Source organism: Oryzias latipes, chromosome 14 (genome assembly GCF_002234675.1).
Source record: "Oryzias latipes chromosome 14, ASM223467v1".
Taxonomy (NCBI): Eukaryota; Metazoa; Chordata; class Actinopteri; order Beloniformes; family Adrianichthyidae; genus Oryzias; species Oryzias latipes.
Window position 1 is genome coordinate 1,123,356 of NC_019872.2, and position 27,032 is coordinate 1,150,387.

The window sequence follows — 27,032 nt, forward strand, 5'->3', positions numbered from 1 at the left end:
AAAACATTGAAATTCAATGAGTAGATTTCAGACACTGTTTGTGCACTTCTCTAACAAGAATGTGGCTCTGTTCATGTTCAGTCGAAGTCAGGTAAACAAAACCAGTTTAGTGCTCCCTGAAGTATCACTGAAAGCTTTCCTGAGCTTCGTTTAGACGACACTTTATTAGGACTGGGTGGGTGTTTGGCTAGCTTAAAGACGATGGTGTTTTCACTACAGTGTGAAAGACAGAGTGAAAAAAGAAACACAGCTTTGTTTCCTTGGCAACCAAGGAAACATTGCTTGGTCCTTTTGTACATTACCAGGGGGCTATCACTGCAACTCACAGGGGGGGGGAGGGGGGCAGCTTCTGTCTCAGTCTTTTAATTATTTGTCACAACAGAATTAGTGTTCAACTCTGTATGCTACAAATATGAAGATCTAGGGGAGGACAGGCAGGTTGAACTCCCCCCATGGGGGCTCTGTTTGCATGAATTATGAAAACGACAATATATTACCCATAGTTCCCGTGATCAAAGTCACAGCATCTTAACATTAATGGCCTGAATACACCATTTTTCTAAAGAAAAAAACCAGAGATCCTACTTTAATCATATCTTCTGTATTATAAGGATCTTCCAAGTACCAACCAAACAAACACTAATTTTCATCAGACTGACTTGAATGAACACTGTTGCTATATGTGGGCTCAAAGCTGCAGTTTCCTTTCTCCTGGGGGTATAGCTTTTTATTGTGAACCGAGCAAAGAGACACCAAGATGTTCACTTCACTCTTGTTCCTTTACTGATTACAGATTATTATTCCATACATCATCACACTGAATTCCAGTTTGATAGAAATTGCACCATCATTTATTAGAGTGGTCTGAGTAGAGAACTACACAAACAATGACCATCGTTTTGTCTTTTTGTCCCTGTTTAAGAGCAATAAAGTACAGCTGTTAGCAAGTGAAATGGCTAGTTTGGTGTTAGTTACTTAACCCCTTGTGCTATCCTAGGCACTTTAACATTGGGAGTTGGGTCATCTAGACCCACTAGACAGTGCTCTGAACCTTTTTTCTTCAATGATTTGTGATCTTCACTGGTGTCCATGGATTACATGAAATCTTTCCACCTTTATCCACCTTTGTCATGGTAGGGAGAACACGTCAATGGAAGGGGGGGGGGGTCATCTAAGACAGCACAATGGTTAAATTATGTTTACACCATGAAAAAGTTAATGTTATGTGTAATTTTTGATTTAGTTACAAAGCCCCACCCCTCACAGAATCAGGGGCCATGTGGTCATGGCTGTTAGTCTCTCACAAAACAAAAATGACCTTTTTCTAAAGTCAGATTCTGAATGATTTTTTTACAAAGAACAACAACAATAACAGACACATTGTCTGCAACATGAAGAAGCTCCGTGGCTATCAAATAAATAAAGAAAAACTCTCAATTTGCTGGGCATGTTTTTTCTTTTTGCTTAAAATATGACAGAAAGCATTTAGCAAACAATAATTGGATTAAATGAAGTATGTCTCAAAGGCACATTTATTTTTCTTGACACTGTCTTTGATGCTGTAGCTGTACACTATCTCCAGATTCATGGCCGGTTCTTGCCATGTTTGGGGAGTTTGGGTTGACCCAACAATGGATGTATTCCGATGTTGTTTTTTAGAATCATGCTCTGGGTCAGACTTAGGTGACTGACAGCTTTCTCTGAAATGTTTGGGTGACTGTAAATGAAAGACCAAAAAAGGCCAGCTAATGCTGTCAGACCACAGTAACAGAACAGTTTCAGCCAGCTGCAGTTTCTGACAGACAGCCATCTCTGTGGCATTTAGGTTTGTGATCAACTTCAATTGATCATTTTCTTTGGTAGAAGAAAGATAAAAATCAGAAGTGAAGAACTTTTTCCGGAAAAAAGGGGGGCACACACCAGACAAGCTAACTAGCCATAAAATTGACTTGCTACTTTTGCTTTCCTGCGGGCGAACCAGGATGATATATGAGACTCACACTGTGCAGACAGGCAGCAACAAATTTCTTTGGCTACATGACCGGTGTGACGTGGATAGAGGAGAAAAAGAGGATGGTGGCAATAACCCACAGTGCAGTGACAAAAGGAGGCCTTTTTTCTCATTTTGTCACTTTAAACATCTTTAGTACAGGGAAAGTTCACTGCTTTTTACATTTAAGATAATTTATAAGTAATTTTTTTTTTCTTTCAGTTTTATTGACTTTTGATAGAATTCTACAACTTTCTATTTCTATTTCTTTATTACATTGTGCAAAAATAGTTTTTTGAATGAGGCAGATGATTTTTTTCATGTTTACCTTTCTCTCATTACACTCGACATGAAGCTGATCTTAGAGAACAGTCAGCTCATTGGATCTTTGTCCTCTGGCCTGTTAGCTTTGTTTTCTCCCCTCTCTCAGCACTTCCAAATGTATCGATGCAAATGTTGTTGGACAATACAAAACTCCTGTGACCCCTTTGCCTCTCTCCCAGCATGAAGTTGGAAAGTTCCAGTTGATGATTGTTCTATTCCCTTCCAGCTTTGCTCTATCCAACACCCAGGAAGGAGGGAGACCAAGATGCCAGCAGCACTGAAAACAGGAGGGGAGGGTGTCTTAAGTAAAATGAAGTACGTGCAGGGTGCCAAACTCCAAGCGAGTCAATCCCAGGACAAGCCACATGCAGCGTCTCAGGGCGTTCAGTGTGGATGGGGCCACGGCTGCTGAGGAGTAGCAGCTTGAAGGGGTTGGAGTGTTTTAACCAGAAAGGGTTGTGGAGTGAAGATGCACGTTAGTGCCTGGTTTCTATTGGTTTACTGGCTTTATGCGTACACTGAATTCTCCCAGCAGTGCCCGTTCCAGCACATCTGTCCAAAAGAGGCACGCCTGGACAGGGGGTCAGAGATCCAGGTCAAGGAGCAGATTCATCACAGTTTGGGGCACCAGCACAGATCTCACAGGAGCAGACAACAACAACATCGAAAAGGTAAGACTGTGCAGCCTGCTGCAGGGCTGCTGCTGTCACTGCAGACTGAAGCAGCAGCTGCATGAAAAACACCTCTCTGCTGTGGATTGTAATGAAAAAAGAAAAAAAAAACAGGGATGTCAATAATGTTGCAATACCTACGGTTTTATTTTAAAGCATTCTGCAACACTACGGAGTTAAAGAAGCAAAAGAATGAACATTTTTGATCACCTTCTTTTGACTAAAGAGCCCTGTGCTGCAGCAGAATCAATCATGAAGGTCCATGATGCAAATTGCATCATCAACTTATGTCAATCTTTGTGATATTTTACTAAGGAAATGGAAGAAAATGTTTATACAGAAGGATAAATCAAATTTAGACACTTTTAAGCTACATTTTAGACCCTTTAAAAGCAAAAAGAAGATCACTTTTGATTCTTCATCTTTTCTTACATTTTTATCTTTTTCACATTTCAAAGAAAAAGACTTGTCACGTCCCGTGTACAGAAGTGAGTCTTCCAGCACACCTTACATCGTTTCTTCTCCTTCATTTCTGCTAAAACTCTGACTCAGTCACTCATTTCATGTATCAGGAATTCTTTCTGTACTTTAATGCTCACTGAAATTACAACTATCATCTCTATGTAATGCACCTGATTACTTCTAATTACAACATTTATTTTTCTTTAGAGCATATTTGCACTCATTCGGACATTCTGTTTTTATATTTCTATATTTTAAATCTATTTTCCTATTGATATTCTTTCTTTGTTTGAGGTCGCGGGCGGTCGCCTAAGCATTTCACTGCACATTGTACGCTGTATGATTGTGTGTGTGACAAATAAAATTTGAATTTGAAATTTGATTTATTCTGCTCACCTTTTTGAAGACAATCTGTCTCTTTTACATCCATCATCAAAGACATAACACTTTTATGCATAACACCCTGAGCGTGGCTAGTCTGCAGCTCACCGCTCCCCCAGGGGATGGGTCAAAATGCGGAGAAGAATTTCCCCATTGTGGGATAAATAAAGTATCTATCTAATTATTACAAAGCATTTGTTGGTGTAAGCAGTGACAGTTGGAGCATTTCAGGGACACATATCAGGAAGTTACTCTGCAGTCTGTGTTTCTCCCATTCCTCAGCGTGGCTGACATGTCCTTTCTTCTTTTAGTCTCTTTCCATCCTCTTTTCTAATGCGTCTTCTGACCTTTGAATCAACAGCCTGAAAAAAGGTCCCTTCTCGGGGCACATCTCAGCCTCGCACCATTCCCACAGTTTGCCTTTGAGCAGGACGTTCATCCTTCATCCCCTCTAAAGCTTTTGTTGCTGTCTGAAAGCTGGCTGATGCCGCGGCCATCAAGCCTAAGTTGCTGGATCTATATAAACATCCATCACTTAGGCCAGGGCTTTTCTGAGCTAAACAAAGAAGGGCTCTTCTCACTATGCTTCATTCATGTGTGCCATCAGAGGGAATGAACTAGCACTGCTTCACTTACTTGGAAAGTAAACCTGGAAAGAAACTCAACCTTCTGACGTGTTTTGCTCTCTGCCTCAGACAGAACTGGTGGGTGAAGACACATCTAACTAACGCTCTCATGACGACAGCCCTCTGAGCTTGGTAAACTACAAGCCCACATCCTGCAGCCCAAGACAAAGAGCTGTCTGAGAGCTGAACAAACTGCACTCACGGAGATCCACTACTTCCTCCAATTGTATAAAAAGAGAATGCAGAGGACTTCCTGCCTCTTAGTTGGTGATAGAGCTGCTGGAACACAAACACTAAACAGCAGAGGTTGAATAGGCAGTCCCCTTCCAACAGCAAACATGCTTCAGATCACTGGATGGCAGCTTTGGAAAACAACAAAGGTGGAGCTCAGCATCCTTCTGTAATGTCTTCAGTAATTCAGCATCTTCTCTGAAAGGAATCCCTCTGATGGTTCTAGAAAAGAGGAGACCTGAAAGTTTCAAAACTTTCAGAGTCAGAAAAACAGAAGGAAAGCTACTGAGCCCGGTTTGACCTGTTTTCATGACTCCTCCCACCTGATTAGGTCCACGTCATGACAGTTCATGTGATCATGTCGACCATCATTGTTGCAGAAGTGGAAAAACAAAAGGATACTTTTATTCTGCTGTCGTGTCCAATTCCAAATGTCTTTTCTATCTTTTGCCACTTTTTTTGTTTGTTTTTTAACTTGTGACAAACAGCTGATTAAACAGATGAAGGCTGAAGGCCTTTTGTGTTGGACAGCTTTTAATATTACAAAACAGGTTATGAATCTTCGGGGGGGACCAGGGTGTAAATCTGTATAAACCCCTTCTAGTTTTTTATATATTTTTAGCATTTTATTTTTTAAATACATATTTCCTTTTTTTCTTTTTTAAACAAAAGGGAAGTTTGTAACGGAAGTAGCTGAGCGGCATTGTCCGAGCGCGCGCGCCCCCGCGTGAGTGCAACTCTGTGTTACAGCGTCAGTCAGTCAGTCAGTCAGTCAGTCAGTCAGTCAGTCAGTCAGTAAGCCAGCAGCTTCACCTTTACTAGAAAAGAGGAAGACAGTAGTAGTCCCGCGCGCCAAGATGCGGCAGTGTGCGGTGCGCGTGTCCGTGGCTGTGTTTGGATTTCTGTCAGCAGGTGAGAGCTGAATTCTTTATTTCTAAATGAATCATGTCATGTTTCTGCTGAAAGAAAAGAAGAGGTTCTGTGGAGAGTTTTCTGGCAAATCCCCTTAAACTGAACTCACTCTGGAGTGAAAGGAAGAATGTCATCAGCAAACAGCCGAAAATCTGCTGATGCGGGAGAAAAGCGGGGAGCGGGACATGTAGAGAGGGGCCTCTGGTTGTAGGGGTTCAAGCTAAAACTCCTAATATTAGTTTTCTGTTCTGATATAAAAAAAGAAACTCCATGTTTTCAGGACACATTTAATATGTTGAATGGATTCATTAGAAAGCTCAAGCTGAATTGAATTTTGAAATACGTGAATATATATCTGAATAGTTATATATATATATATATATATATATATATATATATATATATATATATATATATATATATATATATATATATATATATGAAATATGAAAAATGAAAAATGAAGATTTGATTCATTATATTGTCAGCTGAGGTACAGAAAAATGTTGTGTAATGCAAAGGATTTGTAAGTATATTACACATTTGATAACACATCTGTTTGAAAGAGTTTCTGTCATTTACAAGATAGTCAGAGTTTATCTGTCCAACTCATATGAAAAGATGACTTTTGAGCTTTACAATGGGGATTTTATAACATTGAACGTGGATTTAATCTCCATCTCTGATTTCCCTCTTCAGGAATTTCCCAAATCTTTTTTGTTACATTTCATCCATGGTACAAAAACACCGATAACCCAGTTGATGGGACAGGAGACCAGGGGGGCCCTTATGGAATAAAAAACGTTTTATTTCATAAATGTAGCTGATGTTTTCAGTTGAACTGATAAACTACTGCAATTTAAAGCACTTCATAGAATCTTAAACGGAGCAAGTTTGAACATATGTCTCTGTGGGCCACATATGTTTTTCCAATGGGTCTCCAATCCCTTTGTATTTTCCAACTCAACGCAACTGACTGTATTTCATCTTTGTTCTTGTTCTTTTAAAGTCCCACTCATCAGCGTTCGTGGTTTTGTAATAATGATTATGTCGTTTTTAGCCAAAATCAAAAATCCTGGGTAGTTTTCCAGGACATAGTTTCTGCAGATCAACATGAGCTTATTAGAAATTTGAGAATTGTAGGACCGTTGGAGCAGAGTAAAGGCCCGTACACACCGGGACGAATATTCGCCAGGCGTTATTCGCCAGCGTTTTTCGCCACGTTTTTTGTTTTCACACCCAGGCGATTTTCGCTGACGATGAGCCGAGCGAACATGCAATTTCATTCCCTGACATTAGATGGCGCTTAATGTAAACAGAAATACTCCTGTACACAAGGTGGCGCTGCGCAACTTTACGCTTCTTAAAGTCGCTTTTCACTCAGAAGAAGAGAGCAAGTATTTACACGCTTGTCAGAATCAAACAAAGAAAACATGAATATTTCAAGCATCAGTAGCTCCAACTGGTACTTGGTAAGGGGATATTTTATAATGTCCGTCATTATTTCTTTGCGGCAGTGTAGACGCTACTTGGCGTCTATCTTCTTCGCTGGGATGTGTGCTCAGCAAGGCAGTTTTGTGTTTGAGCGCCCCCAAGTTGTGTTTTACTGTAACTTCAGAAGCTCCAGACACGTGTGCAAAAGCGGCATTCTCATTGGTCGAATAGATTTCGACGCAACGCGTAGAAAAAAAAAAACGAACCCGAGGCGTTTTTTTTTTTTTGACGCGTGGCGTTTTTTCGCGTCGGTGTGCACACTCTCAATGGTGCCCCTTGTTTAGTCACGAGGCGTTAAACGTCGGCGAAAATCACGCGCGAAATTCGTCCCGGTGTGAACGGGCCTTAAGCCCTTCATCATTTCCCATCATCTCTTTGTTTACACTCCCTCTGACCAGCTAACACCCCTCTCACCTCTAACCTAACATTACCAGAGCATCAAAAATGGTGATCAATGTCACAGCTATCCAGCCGTACAGTTTAGATCCAGATACCAGCTCAGACGAGAAAATAAAGACGATCATGAATCTATTTGACAGTGGATGCATCAGAATGGAGGAGAACGTGGAGCTTGTGGACCGCTGACTGTAGCTGACTTCAACTGCCCTTTCAAACTGCATTTCTTCATCTGATTGATTTTACTAAAAAATTACTCAGAAATACAAATTTAACCCTTGTGCTATCTTAGACAGTGACGTGCAGTCAGGAGAGGCAAGTGAGGCTGTGCCTCACCTGTCATTTTGGGAAGAAAAGAGAAAAAATAAATTCAATTATTATATTTAATCAGTAATTTGTGCTTTGCAGTCATTTTCCATTTAAATGTACCATTTTTGGGTGTTTTTTCTTTTCAAAATCGCTGAATTTCCGCATTTGCCGTTCAGATACTAAGTGACGTGCGATGAGGCACCAGCCCGCTGAGCATCACCTTGGATTGCGCAATACCTATGTAGTCAGACGGTACTGCTGTCTCTCTGTGTGTCGGTTCAATCACTTGTACTATAGGAGCTGAGTTTACATAATTTAGCAGATGTATATGATGTACAGTGTTTGTTTTTATAAATAACTGTATGTGAGGGACGTGTTTCTTGTGCTGAGCGCTAAACGCCGGCGAAAAAGCCGCTGGGTGAGGCCAGCAGTTCTCGTGCCTCATGTTAGGGGGCGCCGGTGAGCCCTGAGATTATGACGCTAAAAAACCATAGACATGACAGGCAACACGGTTGACAGATAACATGGTTGATGTCACGATGCGGGGTGGCTCGAGAGCCGGTAGGACCCAAATGCAGAGGCGGAGGCACACGGTTCAAGGGCAAGGGGGTTTAATGCAAAACAAAAGCGCTGCAGAGCAGGATTACAAAACAAAACAAAAACTCACTGTGGCATGGCGAGGGACATGAAACCAGGACGCTAGACATGAAGACGTGAACACCATGACAAATGCTAATGGACTAGCACAGGAGGAAGGCAGAGACAAGACTTAAATACAGACAGGGCAAACAAGACACAGGTGAACACGATCAGGGCAGATGGGGACCAAAGGAAGTAAAACTCAAGAAACAATACAAGACAGGAAACCTTTCAAAATAAAACAGGAAACAGAACCAAACAAGACAGAACAAGAACTAAAACGAAAAACAAGACACAACAAACTCAAACCATGACAGTTGACAGGTAACACGGTTGACAGGTAACACGGTTGACAAGCAACACGGTTGACCGATAACATGGTTGACAGATAACATGGTTGACAGGTAACACGGTTGACAGGCAACACGGTTGGCAAATAACATGGTTGACAGATAACATGGTTGAAAGGTAACACGGTTTACAGGCAACACGGTTGACAGATAACATGTTTGACAGGTAACAGGGTTGACAGATAACATGGTTGACAGGTAAAACGGTTGACAGGCAACACGGTTGACAGATAACATGGTTGACAGGTAACAGGGTTGAAAGGTGACAGGGTTGACAGGCAACACGGTTGACAGATAACATGGTTGACAGGTAACAGGGTTGAAAGGTGACAGGGTTGACAGGCAACACGGTTGACAGATAACATGGTTGACAGGTAACACGGTTGACAGGTGACAGGGTCAACAGGTAACACGGTTGACAGAAAAACATTGTTGACAGGCAACACGGTTGACAGGTAACACGGTTGACGGATAACATTGTTGACAGATAACACGGTTGACAGATAACATGGTTGACAGGTAACATGGTTGACATGTAAAATGGTTGACAGGTAACACGGTTGACAGGTAACACGGTTGACAGAAAAACATTGTTGACAGGCAACACGGTTGAGAGGTAACACAGTTGACAGATAACAGGGTTGACAGGTAACACATTTGACAGGTAACATGGTTGACAGGTAACACGGTTGACTGGCAACACGGTTGACAGATAACATGGTTGACAGGTAACAGGGTTGACAGGTAACAGGGTTGAAAGGTGACAGGGTTGACAGGCAACATGGTTGACAGATAACATGGTTGACAGGTAACACGGTTGACAGGTGACAGGGTCAACAGGTAACACGGTTGACAGAAAAACATTGTTGACAGGCAACACGGTTGACAGGTAACACGGTTGACGGATAACATTGTTGACAGATAACACGGTTGACAGATAACATGGTTGACAGGCAACATGGTTGTCAGGTAACATGGTTGAAATGTAAAATGGTTGACAGGTAACACGGTTGACAGGTAACACGGTTGACAGAAAAACATTGTTGACAGGTAACCCGGTTGACAGATAACATGGTTGACAAGTAACAGGGTTGACAGGTAACATGGTTGACAGGTAACACGGTTGACAGATAACATGGTTGACAGGCAACATGGTTGACAGATAACATGTTTGACAGGTAACAGGGTTGACATTTTGGCCATGTTAGAGCCCTGTGCTACCCGCAGAACCTTGGGCAACTCATAGTTTTATAATTGTACATGTGTTTCTGCAAATAGAATAGCAAATTCACATGAACATGTCAGTAACACAGGAAGTTAATAGTTTATAAAACTGATAAATACAACTCAGGGGCAAGACTTATACCCTTAATTATAGAATCACTAATTTATTTCTGTATTTCTGAGGAACAAGAAAGTGAAAGATGACATCAGATCTTATTTTCACAATATAGATTAGTTATCTTGCAAATAGCCACAGCTCTTCTGCTAAATACCAAATGAACTAAAAACCCAAAGAGACTAACAGAGAGGTTGTGTCCTACAGGCAGCAGGTGTGATCAACACTCTGGAGGTTTGAGTCTTTGAGTGACAGCAGCAGGACATCTGAATTTCTGGGCTCTTTTCTCAGGAGGTCTGAAATCAGGACCCCCCCCCCACCACCACCACCACCACCACCACCACCACCACCACCTTCACAGTTGTTTTGGAAAAAGATCTGTGATGAATGTCTATAGTCAATTTGTTACTGTGTAACAAATGTAACAAAAGGACTAAAGCATGACAATGACTGAATGAATTCATACATGGAAGTGCATTTTGTACGACTCAAGAGCTCACAAACCTTTGATGTTTCTACTATAGAGGATTCAGTGAACAAGTCACAGATCTGTCAGGCGTTGTTCTGACTGGCGTTGGTTAAAGGTGATCATTAGAGTGAGTCTGTTTTCACTGCTGCTTTGTAATGTTCTGTCAATGGGCCTGGAGCTGATGTTCCTAAGACCTTCCTCTCTTGACAGGAAGCTGATGGCATTCTTCCCGTTTCCTCCAACCTGATCATTCCACCTCACAGGAAGTTCAAACAATGGCATTCCACTTGAGCCGGCTGTAAATAGACATTATTTAGGGCAGCAAGGTTAAAGCATGTTTGCTGTAGGGGCTCTGTAGATGTTGAATGGAGTCAAAAGGTGTTTGCACATGTATGTACCACACATGTGTGATCTTGAAATGAAATCCTGGCTTGATACTGAAAACCAAACTCATCACTTTTTCTTGGTTCTAACTTGCTCTTTTCAGAACCAGACCCTTATTGATGGTTGAAAAACGACTGTCTAAATATGTGGAGCACTAATTCTTTTTTGTCCAAATAGAATATTTGACCCTCTTTATCATATGCAGCTTTTGTTTCAGGCCTCGGAGTTCATGGGGAGGACATGCCCCCACACATAGTCCATCAGCCCTCTGACGTTGTGGTGAAAGTTGGCAATCCTGCCACACTCTCCTGCCGTGCAGATGGCAGCCCAAAGCCCACCATCCAGTGGCTGCGCAACGGTCAGCCTCTCAGAACCAGAGAGGGAGACGGCCAGCTGCAACCCATGGTTCTGTCTGACGGGAACCTTTTCTTTTTGAGCGTGGGAGGGGCAAGGCGTGGTTCACCACACGAGGGCGTCTATTCCTGTGTTGCCAGTAACAGTGCTGGCAAGGCTGTCAGCCGCAATGCATCCTTGCATATTGCTGGTAAGACTTTGTTGTGTGCAGGCCTAATGCTGAGTTTGTAGCAGGTAACATGAGAATCATTAGGATTAAGCAGTGTATGTGTGGGTGTTAACTCTTTGCATATTGCCTGTCCCGTGGACTGCAGTGAGTGAGGCTGAAGCACATATGAAGTTCTACTTTGACATCAGTAAAAGAAAATGCTTGTTTTTAGGACTGCTGGACATGCACAAACATGAATGAATGAAATGACATTTTCCATTGGGCTTTTATCAACATGAGTAAAGTTACCATTACATATTTCCTCAGTGCATCAAGGCCAATCCCAGTTAGTGATGTGACTGGCCTGATGGGAGCTGCAGTTTGTTGTGACTGTCCCTGTGTCTCTGCAGAGTTACAGGACGAGTTCAGTGTACAACCCAGAGATGTAGAGGTGGCAGAGGGGGAGCTTGCCGTCCTAAACTGTGTCCCTCCAGTGGGACACCCAGAGCCTAATGTCATGTGGAAGAAGGATGGCATACCCATCAACATCTCAGACCATCGCTACATTGTAAGGCCATGCATGTTTTCATTTAGAGTTCATGCTACCACAACACACACAAGGAATTTTTCATTTGATCTGAATTTTTTGATCGTTTTGAGCTTTCCATACCCCCCCCTCCCAAAAACAAATTAATAATTAATTCATAAATTGGGAACAAGGCAGCACTTAGTCAAAGAAAAAAGCAAATTTTATGAAGTTTGTGCTGTCACACCTCCTGATACACAACGTATATTTTCATATCAGTGCAATATGGAAATGAAACACTTGTGTGTTTAATCTACATTTTCTTAGATTTAAACACTTTAAATCAGCTTTGTGTTTGTGAGAACTCTGCCATTCAAATAATAATAATGTCTGCTGTTTTTAGCTTAGCTTCTTAACTATTTTTACTTCCATTTGTTTAAATATATGCAGTAGACATTATTGGCCTAAAAGGATCAAAAAAATGCAAAATAAACTCCAATAATGAACATTTTTCTTGGACAACATTAAGCTTGTCTTTGTTTTTATTAATGTTACGGTCACATATACAACTGTCACCGCGTGTTGGGGAGAATCTTCAAGGTTAGCTGCTGACCGATTTTTTTGAAAATTGTTGGCGTGTTAATGAATACAAATGGCGGCAGTCAGGCGACCGTCAGTCAGGCGGGGATGACAAAATGGGACGACAGCTGGGAGGCCATAGGGCGGTGGCAACCGGATCGCTGGCCGGCAGCAGCTCTGATTGGACAATTGGACAATTACGGCTGTCCAGTAGCCACTGGTATACAAAAAGTGAGCCATTCTGCACCACAGGTCATTGCTACTCAGATTTTGTCAATTTACATAAACTTGTCAATTTACAAATCTACACAATTTCAGACAACAGGCCTCCGAGGACAGCACAATGTTCTGTCTTCTTTGGATTCTTGGCATCAACTGCAACTTGTCTAGACACAGTTTTTCTCAGTCGCTGTGGTGCTATCAACGCCATGACGAATTTTGTGCAGCATCAATACCGTCTTCCTATTTGGACCCACTGAGGTGGGGATCACCAGACGTCTGGTCACCGCTAGCCATGTCAACAGCCCTCGTTGAGTTCCCGAGCTGCTGCCATACGATTTCTAATGATCAGACAGTGCAGTGGGATGGGGGCACGGGTGACTGGAGGATGGCAGTCTTAAATTGACCTATATTCAGACGATTGTGGGGAACTTGGAGGCCCCTCCTATCAGTCAGTTATCACGCTGCTGCCCTCCTGCCACCCGCCTGTCACTGGACTGCCACCGCACGACCTGCCATGTGACAGGGCGACCGCTGACCGACGTCAAAAAGTTGTCCAGTCGCCACAAAATTTGAATTATTTTGGAAAAGCTCTGCGCTGCTTGTGAAGATGCGACTGTCGCTTCGTGGTCACAAATGCCACCTGCCGATTTAGCTGAAAAACCTGCGGGATATGTGACCGTAGTCTTAGATATATTCTGTGTAGTCTTTATGGACTGCTTCCACTGTTGACCAGCCTCGGGTTTCATATCATGGATATTGTTCGTATAAACATGCAGTGAATACCTTGCTTGTCTTCTCTGGGGGTTTGCTGCAGGAGCTCAGTGGGAAGCTGATCATAGCTCCTGCAGAGAAGAACCACTCCGGTGCCTATGTGTGTGTGGCCACAAACATCATGGGGATGAGAGAGAGCAGGGCAGCTCGCCTCTCTGTGCTGGGTAACAAGCAACTTCCCACAGCTTTACAAAATCTTCCATTATTTGAACCAATTTTTGTTGGTTTTTATTTCACTACATACATAACAACCAAAGTATTTCTGTTGTCTGTTTGCAGCAAAGCCAGTGTTGACACTGACACCAGAAAATGCTACTGTCATGGTGGGAGACTCCGCCCACTTCTACTGTCAAGCAAAAGGCGATCCTCCCCCTTCAGTGGTCTGGAGCCGAGAGGGGGGGGCTCTGCCCAATGGCAGGTAGAGTACAATAGCATCAGGCAGGATTCATGCCATACCTCTGCTCATAAATCTCTAAGATATGAACCACAAGGAGCTGCAGTCATACCTCTAACCCTTGTGCTATCTTAGCTGACCCCCCCCTTACATTGACATGTTCTCCCTACCATGACAAAGGTGGATAAAGGTGGAAAGATTTCATGTAATCCATGGACACCAGTGAAGATCACAAATCATTGAAGAAAAAAGGTTCAGAGCACTGTCTAGTGGGTCTAGATGACCCAACTCCCATTGTTAAAGTGCCTAGGATAGCACAAGGGTTTATGATATTGCTGTTTTGTTATATCTTTTTTATATTATTGCTTGTATTGTTTTTATATTATTGCTTGTATTGCTCTTTCCATTTTTTTTTTTACTGTAAAGCCCTGTGGGTAATACAGTGCTGTCAGAAATGAGCTGAATAAAAGTCATCGTTGACATTCGGTTTTAAAATGCCCTTTTGGTAACACTTTATAATAAGAGTCCTTAATAAACTTAATAAACTTCATAAGACATTAAGCACTGCAAAACACCCAATAAACTGTTAATAAGAACACTGTTAACATATTTATTAATCCCATACAAGCAATTTATAAATAGCTTGTGAATAGGATTAACAAATGCTAATAAATGTCTTTATAGGCAGCTTAATACCACATTACTCATGCTTGTTAATGTCTTATAAGTAGTTTATTAAGGAATATTTTAATGTATCTATAAACAGCTTATTTAAACTTGTAAGTCAGTTGTAAGACATTTACAAATGGTAATTAATGTACTTATAAGCAGCTTACTAAAACATTACTAGTGCTTATTAATGTTTTATAAATAGTTTATTAAGGACTCTTATTATAAAGCCTTACCGCACTGGGTATTTAAGAATCCTCATTCATCAGTCAGAAGGGATCTTTTGCTTTTTTCTTTATTCAAAAAATGCTGTTAGTCTTGTTTTCTAGCTGTTCTGCATCAGGATAACTGAAATGTTGTTTGATGTCCACCAGTAAAATAGATTCACATGTTTGAAGGATGTTTGCTTTGGTAAATGTGCTGCATTTTTAACAGATATGTTGCTGGTTGTCTCCTTTTTTACGTATTGTTGAGAGGTTCTGGAGAAACCGTCAAGCAGCATTTCACTTTAAAAACTGAATCTGATTTTACTTGTTGGTTTGATAAAATGCTCCCATTTGTTTCAAGTGGTATTCCACCCAAGTCTGTTCTCTTCTGCTTGCAGGTATCTTGTGAAACCAGACCAGACCCTTCAGCTCTTTTATATCACAACTCAAGATGCAGGAAAGTACATGTGCACTGCAGTCAATGATGCTGGCATGGCCACTGCCGGCGCACAGCTACTAGTTAAAGGTAAAAGGTTTGAACTGGACTAAAACATGTTTGAACTGGACTAAAACGTGTTTGAACTGGACTAAAACGTGTTTGAACTGGACTAAAACGTGTTTGAACTGGACTAAACAAGTTTGAACTGGACTAAAACTTGTTTGAACTGGACTAAAACATGTTTGAACTGGACTAAAACGTGTTTGAGCTGGACTAAAACATGTTTGAACTGGACTAAAACATGTTTGAACTGAACTAAAACGTGTTTGAACTGGACTAAAACATGTTTGAGCTGGACTAAAATATGTTTGAACTGGACTAAAACGTGTTTGAACTGGACTAAAACGTGTTTGAACTGGACTAAAACGTGTTTGAACTGGACTAAAACATGTTTGAACTGGACTAAAACATGTTTGAACTGAACTCAAACGTGTTTGAACTGGACTAAAACATGTTTGAGCTGGACTAAAATATGTTTGAACTGGACTAAAACGTGTTTGAACTGGACTAAAACATGTTTGAACTGGACTAAAACGTGTTTGAACTGGACTAAAACATGTTTGAACTGGACTAAAACATGTTTGAACTGAACTAAAACGTGTTTGAACTGGACTAAAACGTGTTTGAGCTGGACTAAAACGTGTTTGAACTGGACTAAAACATGTTTGAACTGGACTAAAACGAGTTTGAACTGGACTAAAACATGTTTGAACTGGACTAAAACATGTTTGAACTGAACTAAAACGTGTTTGAACTGGACTAAAACATGTTTGAGCTGGACTAAAACATGTTTGAGCTGGACTAAAACGTGTTTGAACTGGACTAAAACATGTTTGAACTGGACTAAAACATGTTTGAACTGGACTAAAACGTGTTTGAGCTGGACTAAAACATGTTTGAACTGGACTAAAACATGTTTGAACTGGACTAAAATGTGTTTGAGCTGGACTAAAACGTGTTGATTGATTGATTTCAAGCATTGCTATCAATACAATAAAAAATCCACACAGATGTATCAAATTCATTACAGAAATGATGAAATGCATAGATTCAAAAGCAGTTATTTTTTAAGTTACTAGATCAGTTCTTATTTATGACTGATTATCTTCAGAAAACATTAATTCATGACTTTAGTAAACAGTAACGGGAACCGTTATGTACCGTTATGATTACAAAAGGAGCACAATATCACACAAAACCAGTAATTATTGCAGTGCATTGCAGATCAAATAAAGAAAATCAAGAGCTTATTGATTGTTATTCAAACATTTCAGTAATCATTATTGCACATTACAATGTAATACTAATTGATTATAATTGAAAAAACTTTGATTATTTCCCCACAATCAAGTTCTCACATTAATTTGGAATTATTCAAACACCTGTTGATCCTTAACTCCTCTTATCTTTATATCATAAAATCAGATTTTCTTTATGTGTTTTATTGAATATTTGGATGTTTGACCATTGTTTGAGCTCAGTACTTAGCCCGTTCCAAAGTTTAGTGCCACACAGTGACACACAGAAACTTTTCTTTGTGGTTCTTATCAGTTTGATCTTGAAGTTCCTACATCCCCTCAGTCTGTAGCCTCCTTCATTTTCCAACAACTGTTTTTGGATATTGAATGGTAACGATTTCCAACTGGCTCTGTGTAGAAGTTGTGCGGTGTAATAATCAGAAAAGGTCAGACAGTTGTAACAGTCTGGATTGATAAAATAAATTGTTTGTGTGATCAAGATAGCCTGCTTTATGTACAATTCGAATGGCATGTTTTTGAAGTAAGAAGAGAGGATGTAGTGAACCCCCCAAATTTCTATCCGGTAGGTCAAATTTGGTGAAATTAAGGAGCAGCACAATAAATATATACTGTTGTATTCTAATATATGTTTAGATATTTATGATTGAAATACTTTTTGAGATTTTAGTTTGTATGTGTCTGATGTGAGGCTTCCAACGTAGTTAGTTATTAATAACAACCCCCAAGAATTTGATTTCTGTAACACTTTCAATCGAGGCATTATTTGTTTTAATTTAGAGCTCGGTATCGGCTTTGTAGTTACCAAAAAACATCACTTTGGTTTTATCTAGGTTCAAAGATAATTTGTTGTAATCCATCCATGATTTAATTTTGGTTAACTCTACGTTTACCACATTGATACGTTCCCTTTGATTGTTTGTAGAATAGAATATATTTGTGTCATCAGCAAATAATATGAGTTTTAACAGCTTTGAATGTTGAATATATCATTTAAAAAAATATTCAATAGTAGCTGGCCCAGAATTGATCCTTGTGGGATACCACAACTATGGTTTCTGATGTAAATTCACCAATCTTGACAAATTGTTTTCTTCCCGTTAGATAGCTTTGACCCAAGTTAGCGCTATTCCTCTTATCCCATACACTTCCAGTTTGTCAAGTAGGATGTCATGATTGACAGTCAAATGCTTCTTTTTTTTAACCCTTGTGCTATCCTAGGCACTTTACCATTGGGAGTTGGGTCATCTAGACCCACTAGACAGTGCTCTGAACCTTTTTTCTTCAATGATTTGTGATCTTCACTGGTGTCCATGGATTACATGAAATCTTTCCACCTTTATCCACCTTTGTCATGGTAGGGGGAACATGTCAATGTAAGGGGGGGGTCATCTAAGATAGCACAAGGGTTAAGTCAATAACAATTCCAGCTGCATATTTCTTTTTGTCCAGAGCATTTTTGATTAGTGAGGCAGTTTGCTGCTTCATTGATGTTCTAGCTTTGACCTTTTCTGTCTGTAAAGTAATCTGAATATGTTCGCTTGTTTGTCCCATTTTTAATGATGTTATTTAATATTTCCCAAACTCGCTTTACGCTGTTTTTATTTTCATTCAGTAGATTATTGACGTACACTTCTTACTGTACCGTGTTATTTCAGTTCGTTTATTTATATATCCGTCCGTATATATAGGGAGTGTCAGGGAGGGAGGAGAAAGTAAAAACAGAAGATGGAAGGATGTTGAATGAGGGGAATGCAGTAAGAAAAAGATGGGCAGAGTATTTCGAGAGGCTGCTGAATTTGGAGGAAGATCGGGATGCTGTGATTGGGATGGATGGAAGGGAAAGTAGACTGAATGTTTTGGGAGAGTTGAATGAATCGTTGATCAGGGGAGAGGAAGTTGAGCAAGCTGTGGGAAAGTTGAAAGTAGGAAAAGCTGCAGGTGTGGATGGGTGTGCTGTGGAATGCCTGAAGTGTGGTGGAGCGATCATGATTGAGTGGTTAGTGAGATTGTTGAATGTGTGTTTTGCAAATGGGCAGGTGCCGCTTGATTGGATGAGTGCGTGTGTGGTTCCCCTGTACAAGGGTAAGGGTGATAAGTATGAATGTGGTAGTTTTAGGGGTATTAGTCTGCTGAGTGTTGTAGGCAAAGTGTATGGGAGAGTGCTGATTAATAGGGTAGTGGAGGGAACTGAGTGTATGATTGGTGAAGAGCAGTGTGGTTTCAGGAGAGGTAGAGGGGGTGTGGATCAGGTGTTTGTTGTGAGACAGGTGTGTGAAAAGTTTTTGGCTAAGGGGAGGGAGGTGTTTTGGGCATTCATGGATTTAGAGAAGGCGTATGATAGGATTGATAGAGAGGCGTTGTGGGTTGTGTTGAGTATGTATGGTATTGATGGTAGGTTGTTGGAAGGTGTAAAGAGTTTTTATAGAAACAGTAGAGCGTGTGTGAGAGTGGGAAATAGCATGAGTGAGTGGTTTCCTGTGAGGGTTGGCCTGCGTCAGGGATGGGTGATGTCTCCGTGGTTGTTTAACGTGTATATGGATGGTGTGGTAAAAGAGGTGAATGAAAGGGTGTAGGGTACGGGTGTTAGCATGATAAATACTGACGGCAGCGAATGGAGTGTGAATCAGCTGCTGTTTGCAGATGATACTGCACTAGTGGCTGACTCAGAAGAGAACTTGGCACGTCTGGTTGAGGAGTTTGGAAGGGTGTGCAACCCTAGATGTATAATATATTGTTATTTTCAGAGGTAAACATCTTTTCCATCCTTCTAAGCTTGACCCTGGTGACCTAATGTAATTAACAGAAAATTTAATATCATTATAATGACATTTTTCCCTGTATCCTTACATATGTCAATTGTAAGACATTCCAGTATTCCATACACTGCAACTGACAATTTATCAATTACTGTAAACTTTGAATTTTTTTCACATATATTGCGACTCCTCCACATTTTTTGTTTACTCTGTCCACATAGTTAAGTTCATTGTTTTCCAATTCAAAGTCAGTGTCCTTGTCGCGGCTGAACCAAGGTTATCAAAGGAATGCTCCATATTCTGTAAATAGTCCTTGATGTCTTCAAAATTGGTATACATGCTTTTGCTGTTAAAGTGAATGATTGACAGCCTTCCTTCTGGGTTAACAGAGTTTTTAAAGTCATCTATGCTGTAGTATTTGCAGTCTATATTAACAGTGGAAAAGAATTGATCAGGGTCGATGTCTTGAAGGTTGTTCTCATCATCACTGAATATTTTAAGGTCGGTTTGCTCACCATTCAGATCTCTCTGAGAGTTGTGCAGGTGACTGTTGAAGAAAAAGTGTTGTTTTTTTAAGAAGCCAGGGATAGTATAGTTCGTCTCCTCACCTCGTAAGACCAGCATCTTCACTTATCGCTTGTTTAGACTGCAGTGGCTGAAAACGTCTCCAGCTCCTTCAGGCTTCTGATAAGAACCTTGGACTGCTCAGGGAGCCGCTTCATTTCACGTAAATCTTGCAGTCTCTCACCCAAGTGCTCTGAATTTTTCCCAGCTTTTTCAAATAATGTGCCCTTGTGGCGATGTCGGCATTTCCTTTTAGTGAGGTTGTCATTCATGAAAACGTTGGTTCCCTTCAGATTTCTTCCTTGCTTCAATGAAGCTGCTTTGTGTTTCCGATTGAAAAACTTTAAGAGGATTGCTGGTTTGTCGGTCTCTCTCCTCCTGGGAAGCGGTCTGCAGATCTCCACATTGTTTGTGTCCAGAGAAATTCCTTTGGACTTTAGGAACTCCTCCACCTGTTTCTCCACAGAGATCGTCTCCTGCTCGTCAGATTCCCGGCAGTCACTGCGTGGACATATGACCGGGGTTTGATTTTCAATCCGGTGATAATAAAGTCGTTAATCCTGGAGTTCTGCTCTTCGTGTTTCGATTATATCAATCCTGTTGACAGTCTGCTCATGCAAAGCCCGGACCTGCTTCACCTCTTAGACCGTGTTCAGATATTGTCCATGTTGGATCTTACTGGCTCAATCTTCCTCAAGTACGAAATCAAGCAACTCTTCATGTCCTCTGATTCCTCCGACATTGTTTTTTTTGGGGGCATGTCTAGGAATTGCTTTTCTCAATATTTACGTTTTTTTTGCCTTAAATAGAATTGCAGTGCAGCTGCTCTATGCCTCTGTGGCATAGATCTAGTGTATGTGATCTATATTCAGTAAATGTCGATCTATCTTTTAGGGCTGAGGTATAAATCAATTTTATTGATAAATTCAAATTTGTTTTAGAAGATTTATTTTAGGGAAAATCGAGATTTTGTTTTCCTAGCTCTCTGCTTTCTTGGGCTTCCCATTTCTCGCAAGGCGCACGACTGTGCACACTGTGCACGTGACATGAGAATGCCCAGTGCCACCTCGGTGTAGCGTTCAGTTTGGGCTGATATGAAGCAGCTGGAAATGTGTCGATTTTTAACACGATCTAGACACAATTGGAGGATAAAGCTGCTGGACTTCCATCAGCAACCAGAACGTTTAATAAAAAGTGTTGATCTGGAGACAGTGGTGTTGCCAGGCAATGAAGCTATGATGCTAGGATGCTAGGATGCTATGGTGCTAGGATGCTATGATGCTAGGATGCTATGGTGCTAGGATGCTATGATGCTAGGATGCTATGGTGCTAGGATGCTATGGTGCTAGGATGCTAGAATGCTATGGTCATATGATGCTAGGATGCTATGATTCTAGGATGCTTGGTTGCTATGGTGCTATGATGCTAGGATGCTATGGTGCTAGGATGCTATGATGCTAGGATACTATGGTGCTGGGATGCTAGGATGCTAGAATGCTATGGTCCTATGATGCCAGGATGCTATGGTGCTATGATGCTATGATGCTAGGTTGCTATGGTGCTATGATGCTAGGATGCTATGGTGCTATGATGCTAGGATGCTATGGTGCTATGATGGTATGATGCTAGGATGCTATGGTGCTAGGATGCTAGAATGCTATGGTCCTATGATGCTAGGATGCTATGATGCTAGGATGCTATGGTGCTAGGATGCTAGGATGCTAGAATGCTATGGTCCTATGATGCTAGGATGCTAGGTTGCTATGGTGCTGTGATGCTATGATGCTAGGATACTATGGTGCTAGGATGGTATGGTGCTATGATTCTAGGATGTTATGATGCTAGGATGCTATGGTGCTAGGATGCTAGGATGGTATTGTGCTATGAATCTAGGATGCTAGGATGCTATGGTGCTAGGATGCTAGGATGCTATGGTGCTAGGATGCTATGATACTAGGATGGTAGGTTGCTATGGTGCTCGGATGCTGTGATGCTATGGTGCTAGGATGCTAGGATGCTAGAATGCTATGGTCCTATGATGCTAGGATGCTATGGTGCTATGATGCTAGGATGCTAGGTTGCTATGGTGCTATGATGCTAGGATGTTATGATGCTAGGATGCTATGGTGCTAGGATGCTATGATGCTAGGATTCTATGGTGCTATGATGCTAGGATGGTATGGTGCTAGGATGTTATGATGCTAGGATGCTATGGTGCTAGGATGCTAGGATGGTATGGTGCTATGAATCTAGGATGCTATGATGCTAGGATGCTATGGTGCTAGGATGCTAGGATGCTATGGTGCTAGGATGCTATGATACTAGGATGCTAGGTTGCTATGGTGCTCGGATGCTGTGATGCTATGGTGCTAGGATGCTAGGATGCTAGAATGCTATGGTCCTATGATGCTAGGATGCTATGGTGCTATGATGTAGAGGGCTGCATTGGGATCGGGTCCCGCCGGGTCCCGCGGGACCCAACCCAAATCTCGCGGGATTGGGCGGTTTGAATTGTGCTGCGGGCGGGAGCGGGCGGCAAAAAAAAACCCCCGCGGGATCAGTGCTGGCATGAATATCTCATGAATATATTTTAGCGGACTACGTTAGGCTGAGCGGCTGTTGGATTCTTATGTACTGAAGCTCCGTGAAGGCATCAGGTAGAGACGCCCAATGGCCTCTGACATCTAACCTGTTGTTGGGGGTGCGCCCCGCCCCGCCTCTTACTAAGAGCGCGCTTCAGGCCGTCTGTCTGCGCGCGCACACACGCACACTTTTAACCGAACGGGATTTGTGAAAATATATTTAATAATTAAGTTGCACATTACACAAGAGGAATGCATGAAAAGATGAGGCTGGAGGAGGGACATGAATCTCTTTAATAATATCAATAAAAATACGTGTTTTTTTCCTGCGGGACGGGAGACGATACAAAATCAATGCATCTCTATTACTGTGCGGGACTAAATTCTATGAGTTTTGCGGGTGCGGGCGGGAGTGGACAAACATATTGCGGGAGCGGGCGGGAGTGTAACGCATACGTTGCGGGAGCGGGCGGGATTGGTCAAAAATTCAGCGGGCGCGGGCGGGAGCGGGATAAAGAAAATAGTCCCGCGCAGGGCTCTACTATGATGCTAGGATGCTAGGATGCTATGGTGCTAGGATGCTATGATGCTAGGATGCTATGGTGCGAGGATGCTATGGTGCTAAGTTGCTAGAATGCTATGGTCCTATGATGCTAGGATGCTATGATGCTAGGATGCTTGGTTGCTATGGTGCTATGATGCTAGGATGCTATGGTGCTAGGATGCTATGATGCTAGGATACTATCGTGCTAGGATGCTAGGATGCTAAAATGCTATGGTCCTATGATGCCAGGATGCTATGGTGCTATGATGCTATGATGCTAGGTTGCTATGGTTCTATGATGCTGGGATGCTATGGTGCTATGATGCTAGGATGCTATGGTGCTAGGATGGTATGATGCTAGGATGCTATGGTGCTAGGATGCTAGAATGCTATGGTCCTATGATGCTAGGATGCTATGATGCTAGGATGCTAGGTTGCTATGGTGCTATGATGCTAGGATGCTATGGTGCTATGATGCTAGGATGCTATGGTGCTAGAATGCTAGGATGCTAAAATGCTATGGTACTATGATGCCAGGATGCTATGGTGCTATGATGCTAGGTTGCTAGAATGCTATGGTCCTATGATGCCAGGATGCTATGGTGCTATGATGCTAGGATGCTAGGTTGCTATGGTGCTAGGTTGCTATGGTGCTATGATGCTGGGATGCTATGGTGTTAGGATGCTAAGATTGTATGGTGCTATAATCCTAGGATGCTATGGTGCTAGGATGCTATGGTGCTAGGATGCTATGAAACTAGGATGCTATGGTGATAGGATGCTATGATGCTATGGTGCTAGGATGCTAGGATGCTAGAATGCTATGGTCCTATTATGCTAGGATGCTAGGTTGCTATGGTGCTATGATGCTATGATGCTAGGATGCTATGGTGCTAGGATGGTATGGTGCTATGATTCTAGGATGTTGTGATGCTAGGATGCCATGGTGCTAGGATGCTAGGATGGTATGGTGCTATTAATCTAGGATGCTATGATGCTAGGATGCTATGGTGCTAGGATGCTATGATGCTAGGATGCTATGCTGCTAGGATGCTAGAATGCTATGGTCCTATGATGCTAGGTTGCTATGGTGCTATGTTGCTAGGATGCTATTGTACTATGATGCTAGGATGCTATGATGCAAGGATGCTATTGTGCTATGATGCTATGATGCAAGGATGCTTGGTTGCTATGGTGCTATGATGCTAGGATGGTATGGTGCTAGGATGGTATGGTGCTAGGATGCTATGTTGCTTGTGCTATGCTAGTGAGCTGTTCCATCCAGAGACATTAAACCGCGATCCTGTTTGAAATATTTTCATGGACTGCACATTAAGATGTGGCTGATAAATATAATGACATTAATTGATAGGGCATAAATGGTGGTTTATAGATATAATAAAAGACGTGAATCCACCTTGTATGCAACTTTATTAGTAGTGCCTTTGCAACACTACAAAGCCAGTGGTGAGTTGGAAAAAAAGCCCCCCTTGTGAGAATGAATCTGTCAATGAAACAAGAACCTAAAACTTTATTTTGATTTATATAAAAATGTATCAACTGGAAGCAGAATTAGGAAGAAAGTTTTTTTTCTGTCAATCTGCCTCCTCTAAATCTGTCCTTTTTTTCTCCACAGGTTTTAATTTGAGTGTACTGTTAGATGACATTAAATACATCTTCATACCATTTATGAATGACTTAATTTTCTTCAAAGTCAGTTTGTTGCTACCAAAAATGCTCTGCAGAATGTGTTCTAGTGTTTCTATGTATGACATTCTCAAGGTAGCGGTAGCTCACAAAACTCCTGGTACATTGCTCTAAAACCATTTTTACAGTTTGTATTTAGTTGTCTTCTGTGTTAAAGCCAATTTCAAAAGGAGATATTAAAATAAAATAGCTTTTGTTAAATATATTCCATCATTGTCATTTTTTTAAAGGATTAAAAGGAGTGCAAAAAAAGATGGATCAAAATCAAAAATTGAATTTGGGATAAAAAAAACAGAGGTTTAGTTTTTACAGTTTTACAGTTAGAAGCATATTGTTTTTTCACTGGTTTCAAAAATGAATGAAGTATTTGTGTTTCTAGAGTCTGCGAGCACTGAGCAAAGAGACTTCCACAAAGAACTGTCAGCTCTGCGGGTGACTCTGGAGAACATCACCATCATGGCCACAGGGTCCAACATATCTTTAGTTCGCTGGGCGGTATGATGCATCGAAGCTCCAGTGAAATTCTGTACTGAAAAACAGCAGGTGTCTGATCTTCTTTTGCTTTGCTTCCACCCAGCCCCAGCACATCCCATCCCAGCCACACTACCTGGATGGCTTTGAGGTGCTCTATCGCTCTGTTCTGCCTGCCAGATCGGACTGGGCAGCTAAAAAAGTCAGCGTGCCCAAATTCCAGACTCATGTAGGCCCCTTGAAAAGGGGATATAAGTATGAATTTAAAGTTCGCCCCTATGGAAGCAACTTGTACGGAAGAGAAAGCAACACACAGGACCTCAGAGTCCCAGAGAAAGGTGAGAAGTTGAAGAGTTACAGGACCAAACATGTATTTTCCTTATATAACAATAACTGTTTAACAACAATGCCAGTGAGTTTATTGGAATTCTTATTGCTCAGTCCCCAGTGCACCCCCGTTGGCGGTGTCCATGACAGTGAACCATGAACAGAACAACACCATCAGGTTGAGCTGGGAGCCTCCACCTCCTGAAAGCCACAACGGCATCATACAGGGATACCAGGTAATGAAAGCACTCCTGACTGCTAAAACCAGACCCCAAAACAACTGAGGCCAAGATGTCTCCATTCATGACTTCCACCACAGTCATTGGTGTTTTCCAGTCACATCGACCTCACATTCATTCTACAATTGTTGAATGAAAGTTCAAGTCACCCCAAGCTGGGAAATAAGATGTTGTTCACTCCTTTTTTAGATTGATTTGAATTACAGTTCACTTCTAGGGTTTGTGCATCACTGCCCATTTCTCACAACGGGTGGCATTATTGCCTTTCTCTTTTTCTTACTGAGAGATCATGTTAAGAGCATATCTTTAAATCTTCAATGACATATTCTCCATAGTATGACAATGGGGGATTATTATTTGACTATAAATGTGTATTATTGATGGAACATGGTAATGCAAAAAATCTACAGGGACTTTGGAAAGTCAAGATCCATCAAAATCCTGCTGATGTTTTTTCATGTTTAAGCCCCATAGATGTCCAGCTCAAGTGTCTAGTTATTCAAATTAATAAAAGCCTGGAAAGCATGTTTTCTTAGAAAACTCATTAAAATGCCATAAATGCTTCTCCAGGTGTGGTGTGTGGAGTCTGAAGAAAAGCTATATCAAAACTGGACCGTGGACAGCAGCCAAATGAGCCTGAATGTCTCAAATCTGAAAGCAGGGAAACAGTACTGGATCACCATGGCAGCAGTCAATGGAGCTGGAGTGGGAATGCTCAGTGACCCTCAGGAATTACTGATCTGTGAGCCGATTGGCTGTAATCTCTGCCCACACCTGGGCTGTGCGTTTTAGAAACACCATGAGACAAGATTTCATTAACTGTTCTCTGTTATTACTCAGACCCAAAGACACGCAGCCTGAACGAGTCAGACAAGCAAAGCCGAGACCTGTTTCATGTCATGGATCTGCTCTACAATCCAGTGGTGATTGGTTTTCTCAGTGCCTTCCTGTGCTGCAGCCTTGTGGTCACCGCCATCTTCCTTTTCAGACGCCACAGCCACGCTGGCAAGCTGTTCCCTGGACCCGGCAAAACTAAGGGTGTGTGTGCAAACAGCCAAAATAATTGTTAAACTAGGGTGTTGATCAAATCTGAAGAATGAAACTCATTTAGAAAGTGAGATTCTGATCTATGAAAAAGCTAAATGTTCAAGTTTTTCTGTTCTTCAGGTGATTGCAGGCTGACCAGTGAAGACCTCATCATCAAGCACAGGTACAAAGGGGAAGGCTGGACCAGCTGC

The 27,032-nt window shown here is 41.6% G+C and overlaps 1 protein-coding gene across 3 annotated transcripts in view; it reads left to right on the forward strand.

The window, feature by feature from the left end:
• The first annotated feature begins 2,398 nt into the window (after window positions 1–2,398).
• Window positions 2,399–27,032, forward strand: part of robo4 (roundabout guidance receptor 4) — a 55,447-nt gene continuing 30,813 nt past the window's right edge. For 2 of the 3 annotated variants that reach the window (XM_023962267.1, XM_023962266.1), the window contains exons 1-12: window positions 2,399–2,985; window positions 11,183–11,521; window positions 11,890–12,047; window positions 13,621–13,741; window positions 13,857–13,995; window positions 15,245–15,372; window positions 25,137–25,252; window positions 25,335–25,566; window positions 25,670–25,791; window positions 26,365–26,536; window positions 26,635–26,832; window positions 26,962–27,004. In XM_023962267.1, the coding sequence (XP_023818035.1) occupies window positions 2,784–2,985; window positions 11,183–11,521; window positions 11,890–12,047; window positions 13,621–13,741; window positions 13,857–13,995; window positions 15,245–15,372; window positions 25,137–25,252; window positions 25,335–25,566; window positions 25,670–25,791; window positions 26,365–26,536; window positions 26,635–26,832; window positions 26,962–27,004 (1,970 nt within the window). In that variant the 5' untranslated portion in view covers window positions 2,399–2,783. Of the gene's footprint in view, window positions 2,986–5,400; window positions 5,598–11,182; window positions 11,522–11,889; window positions 12,048–13,620; window positions 13,742–13,856; window positions 13,996–15,244; window positions 15,373–25,136; window positions 25,253–25,334; window positions 25,567–25,669; window positions 25,792–26,364; window positions 26,537–26,634; window positions 26,833–26,961; window positions 27,005–27,032 lie in introns of those variants that run through there. The other variant, XM_023962268.1, reaches the window with a different exon arrangement.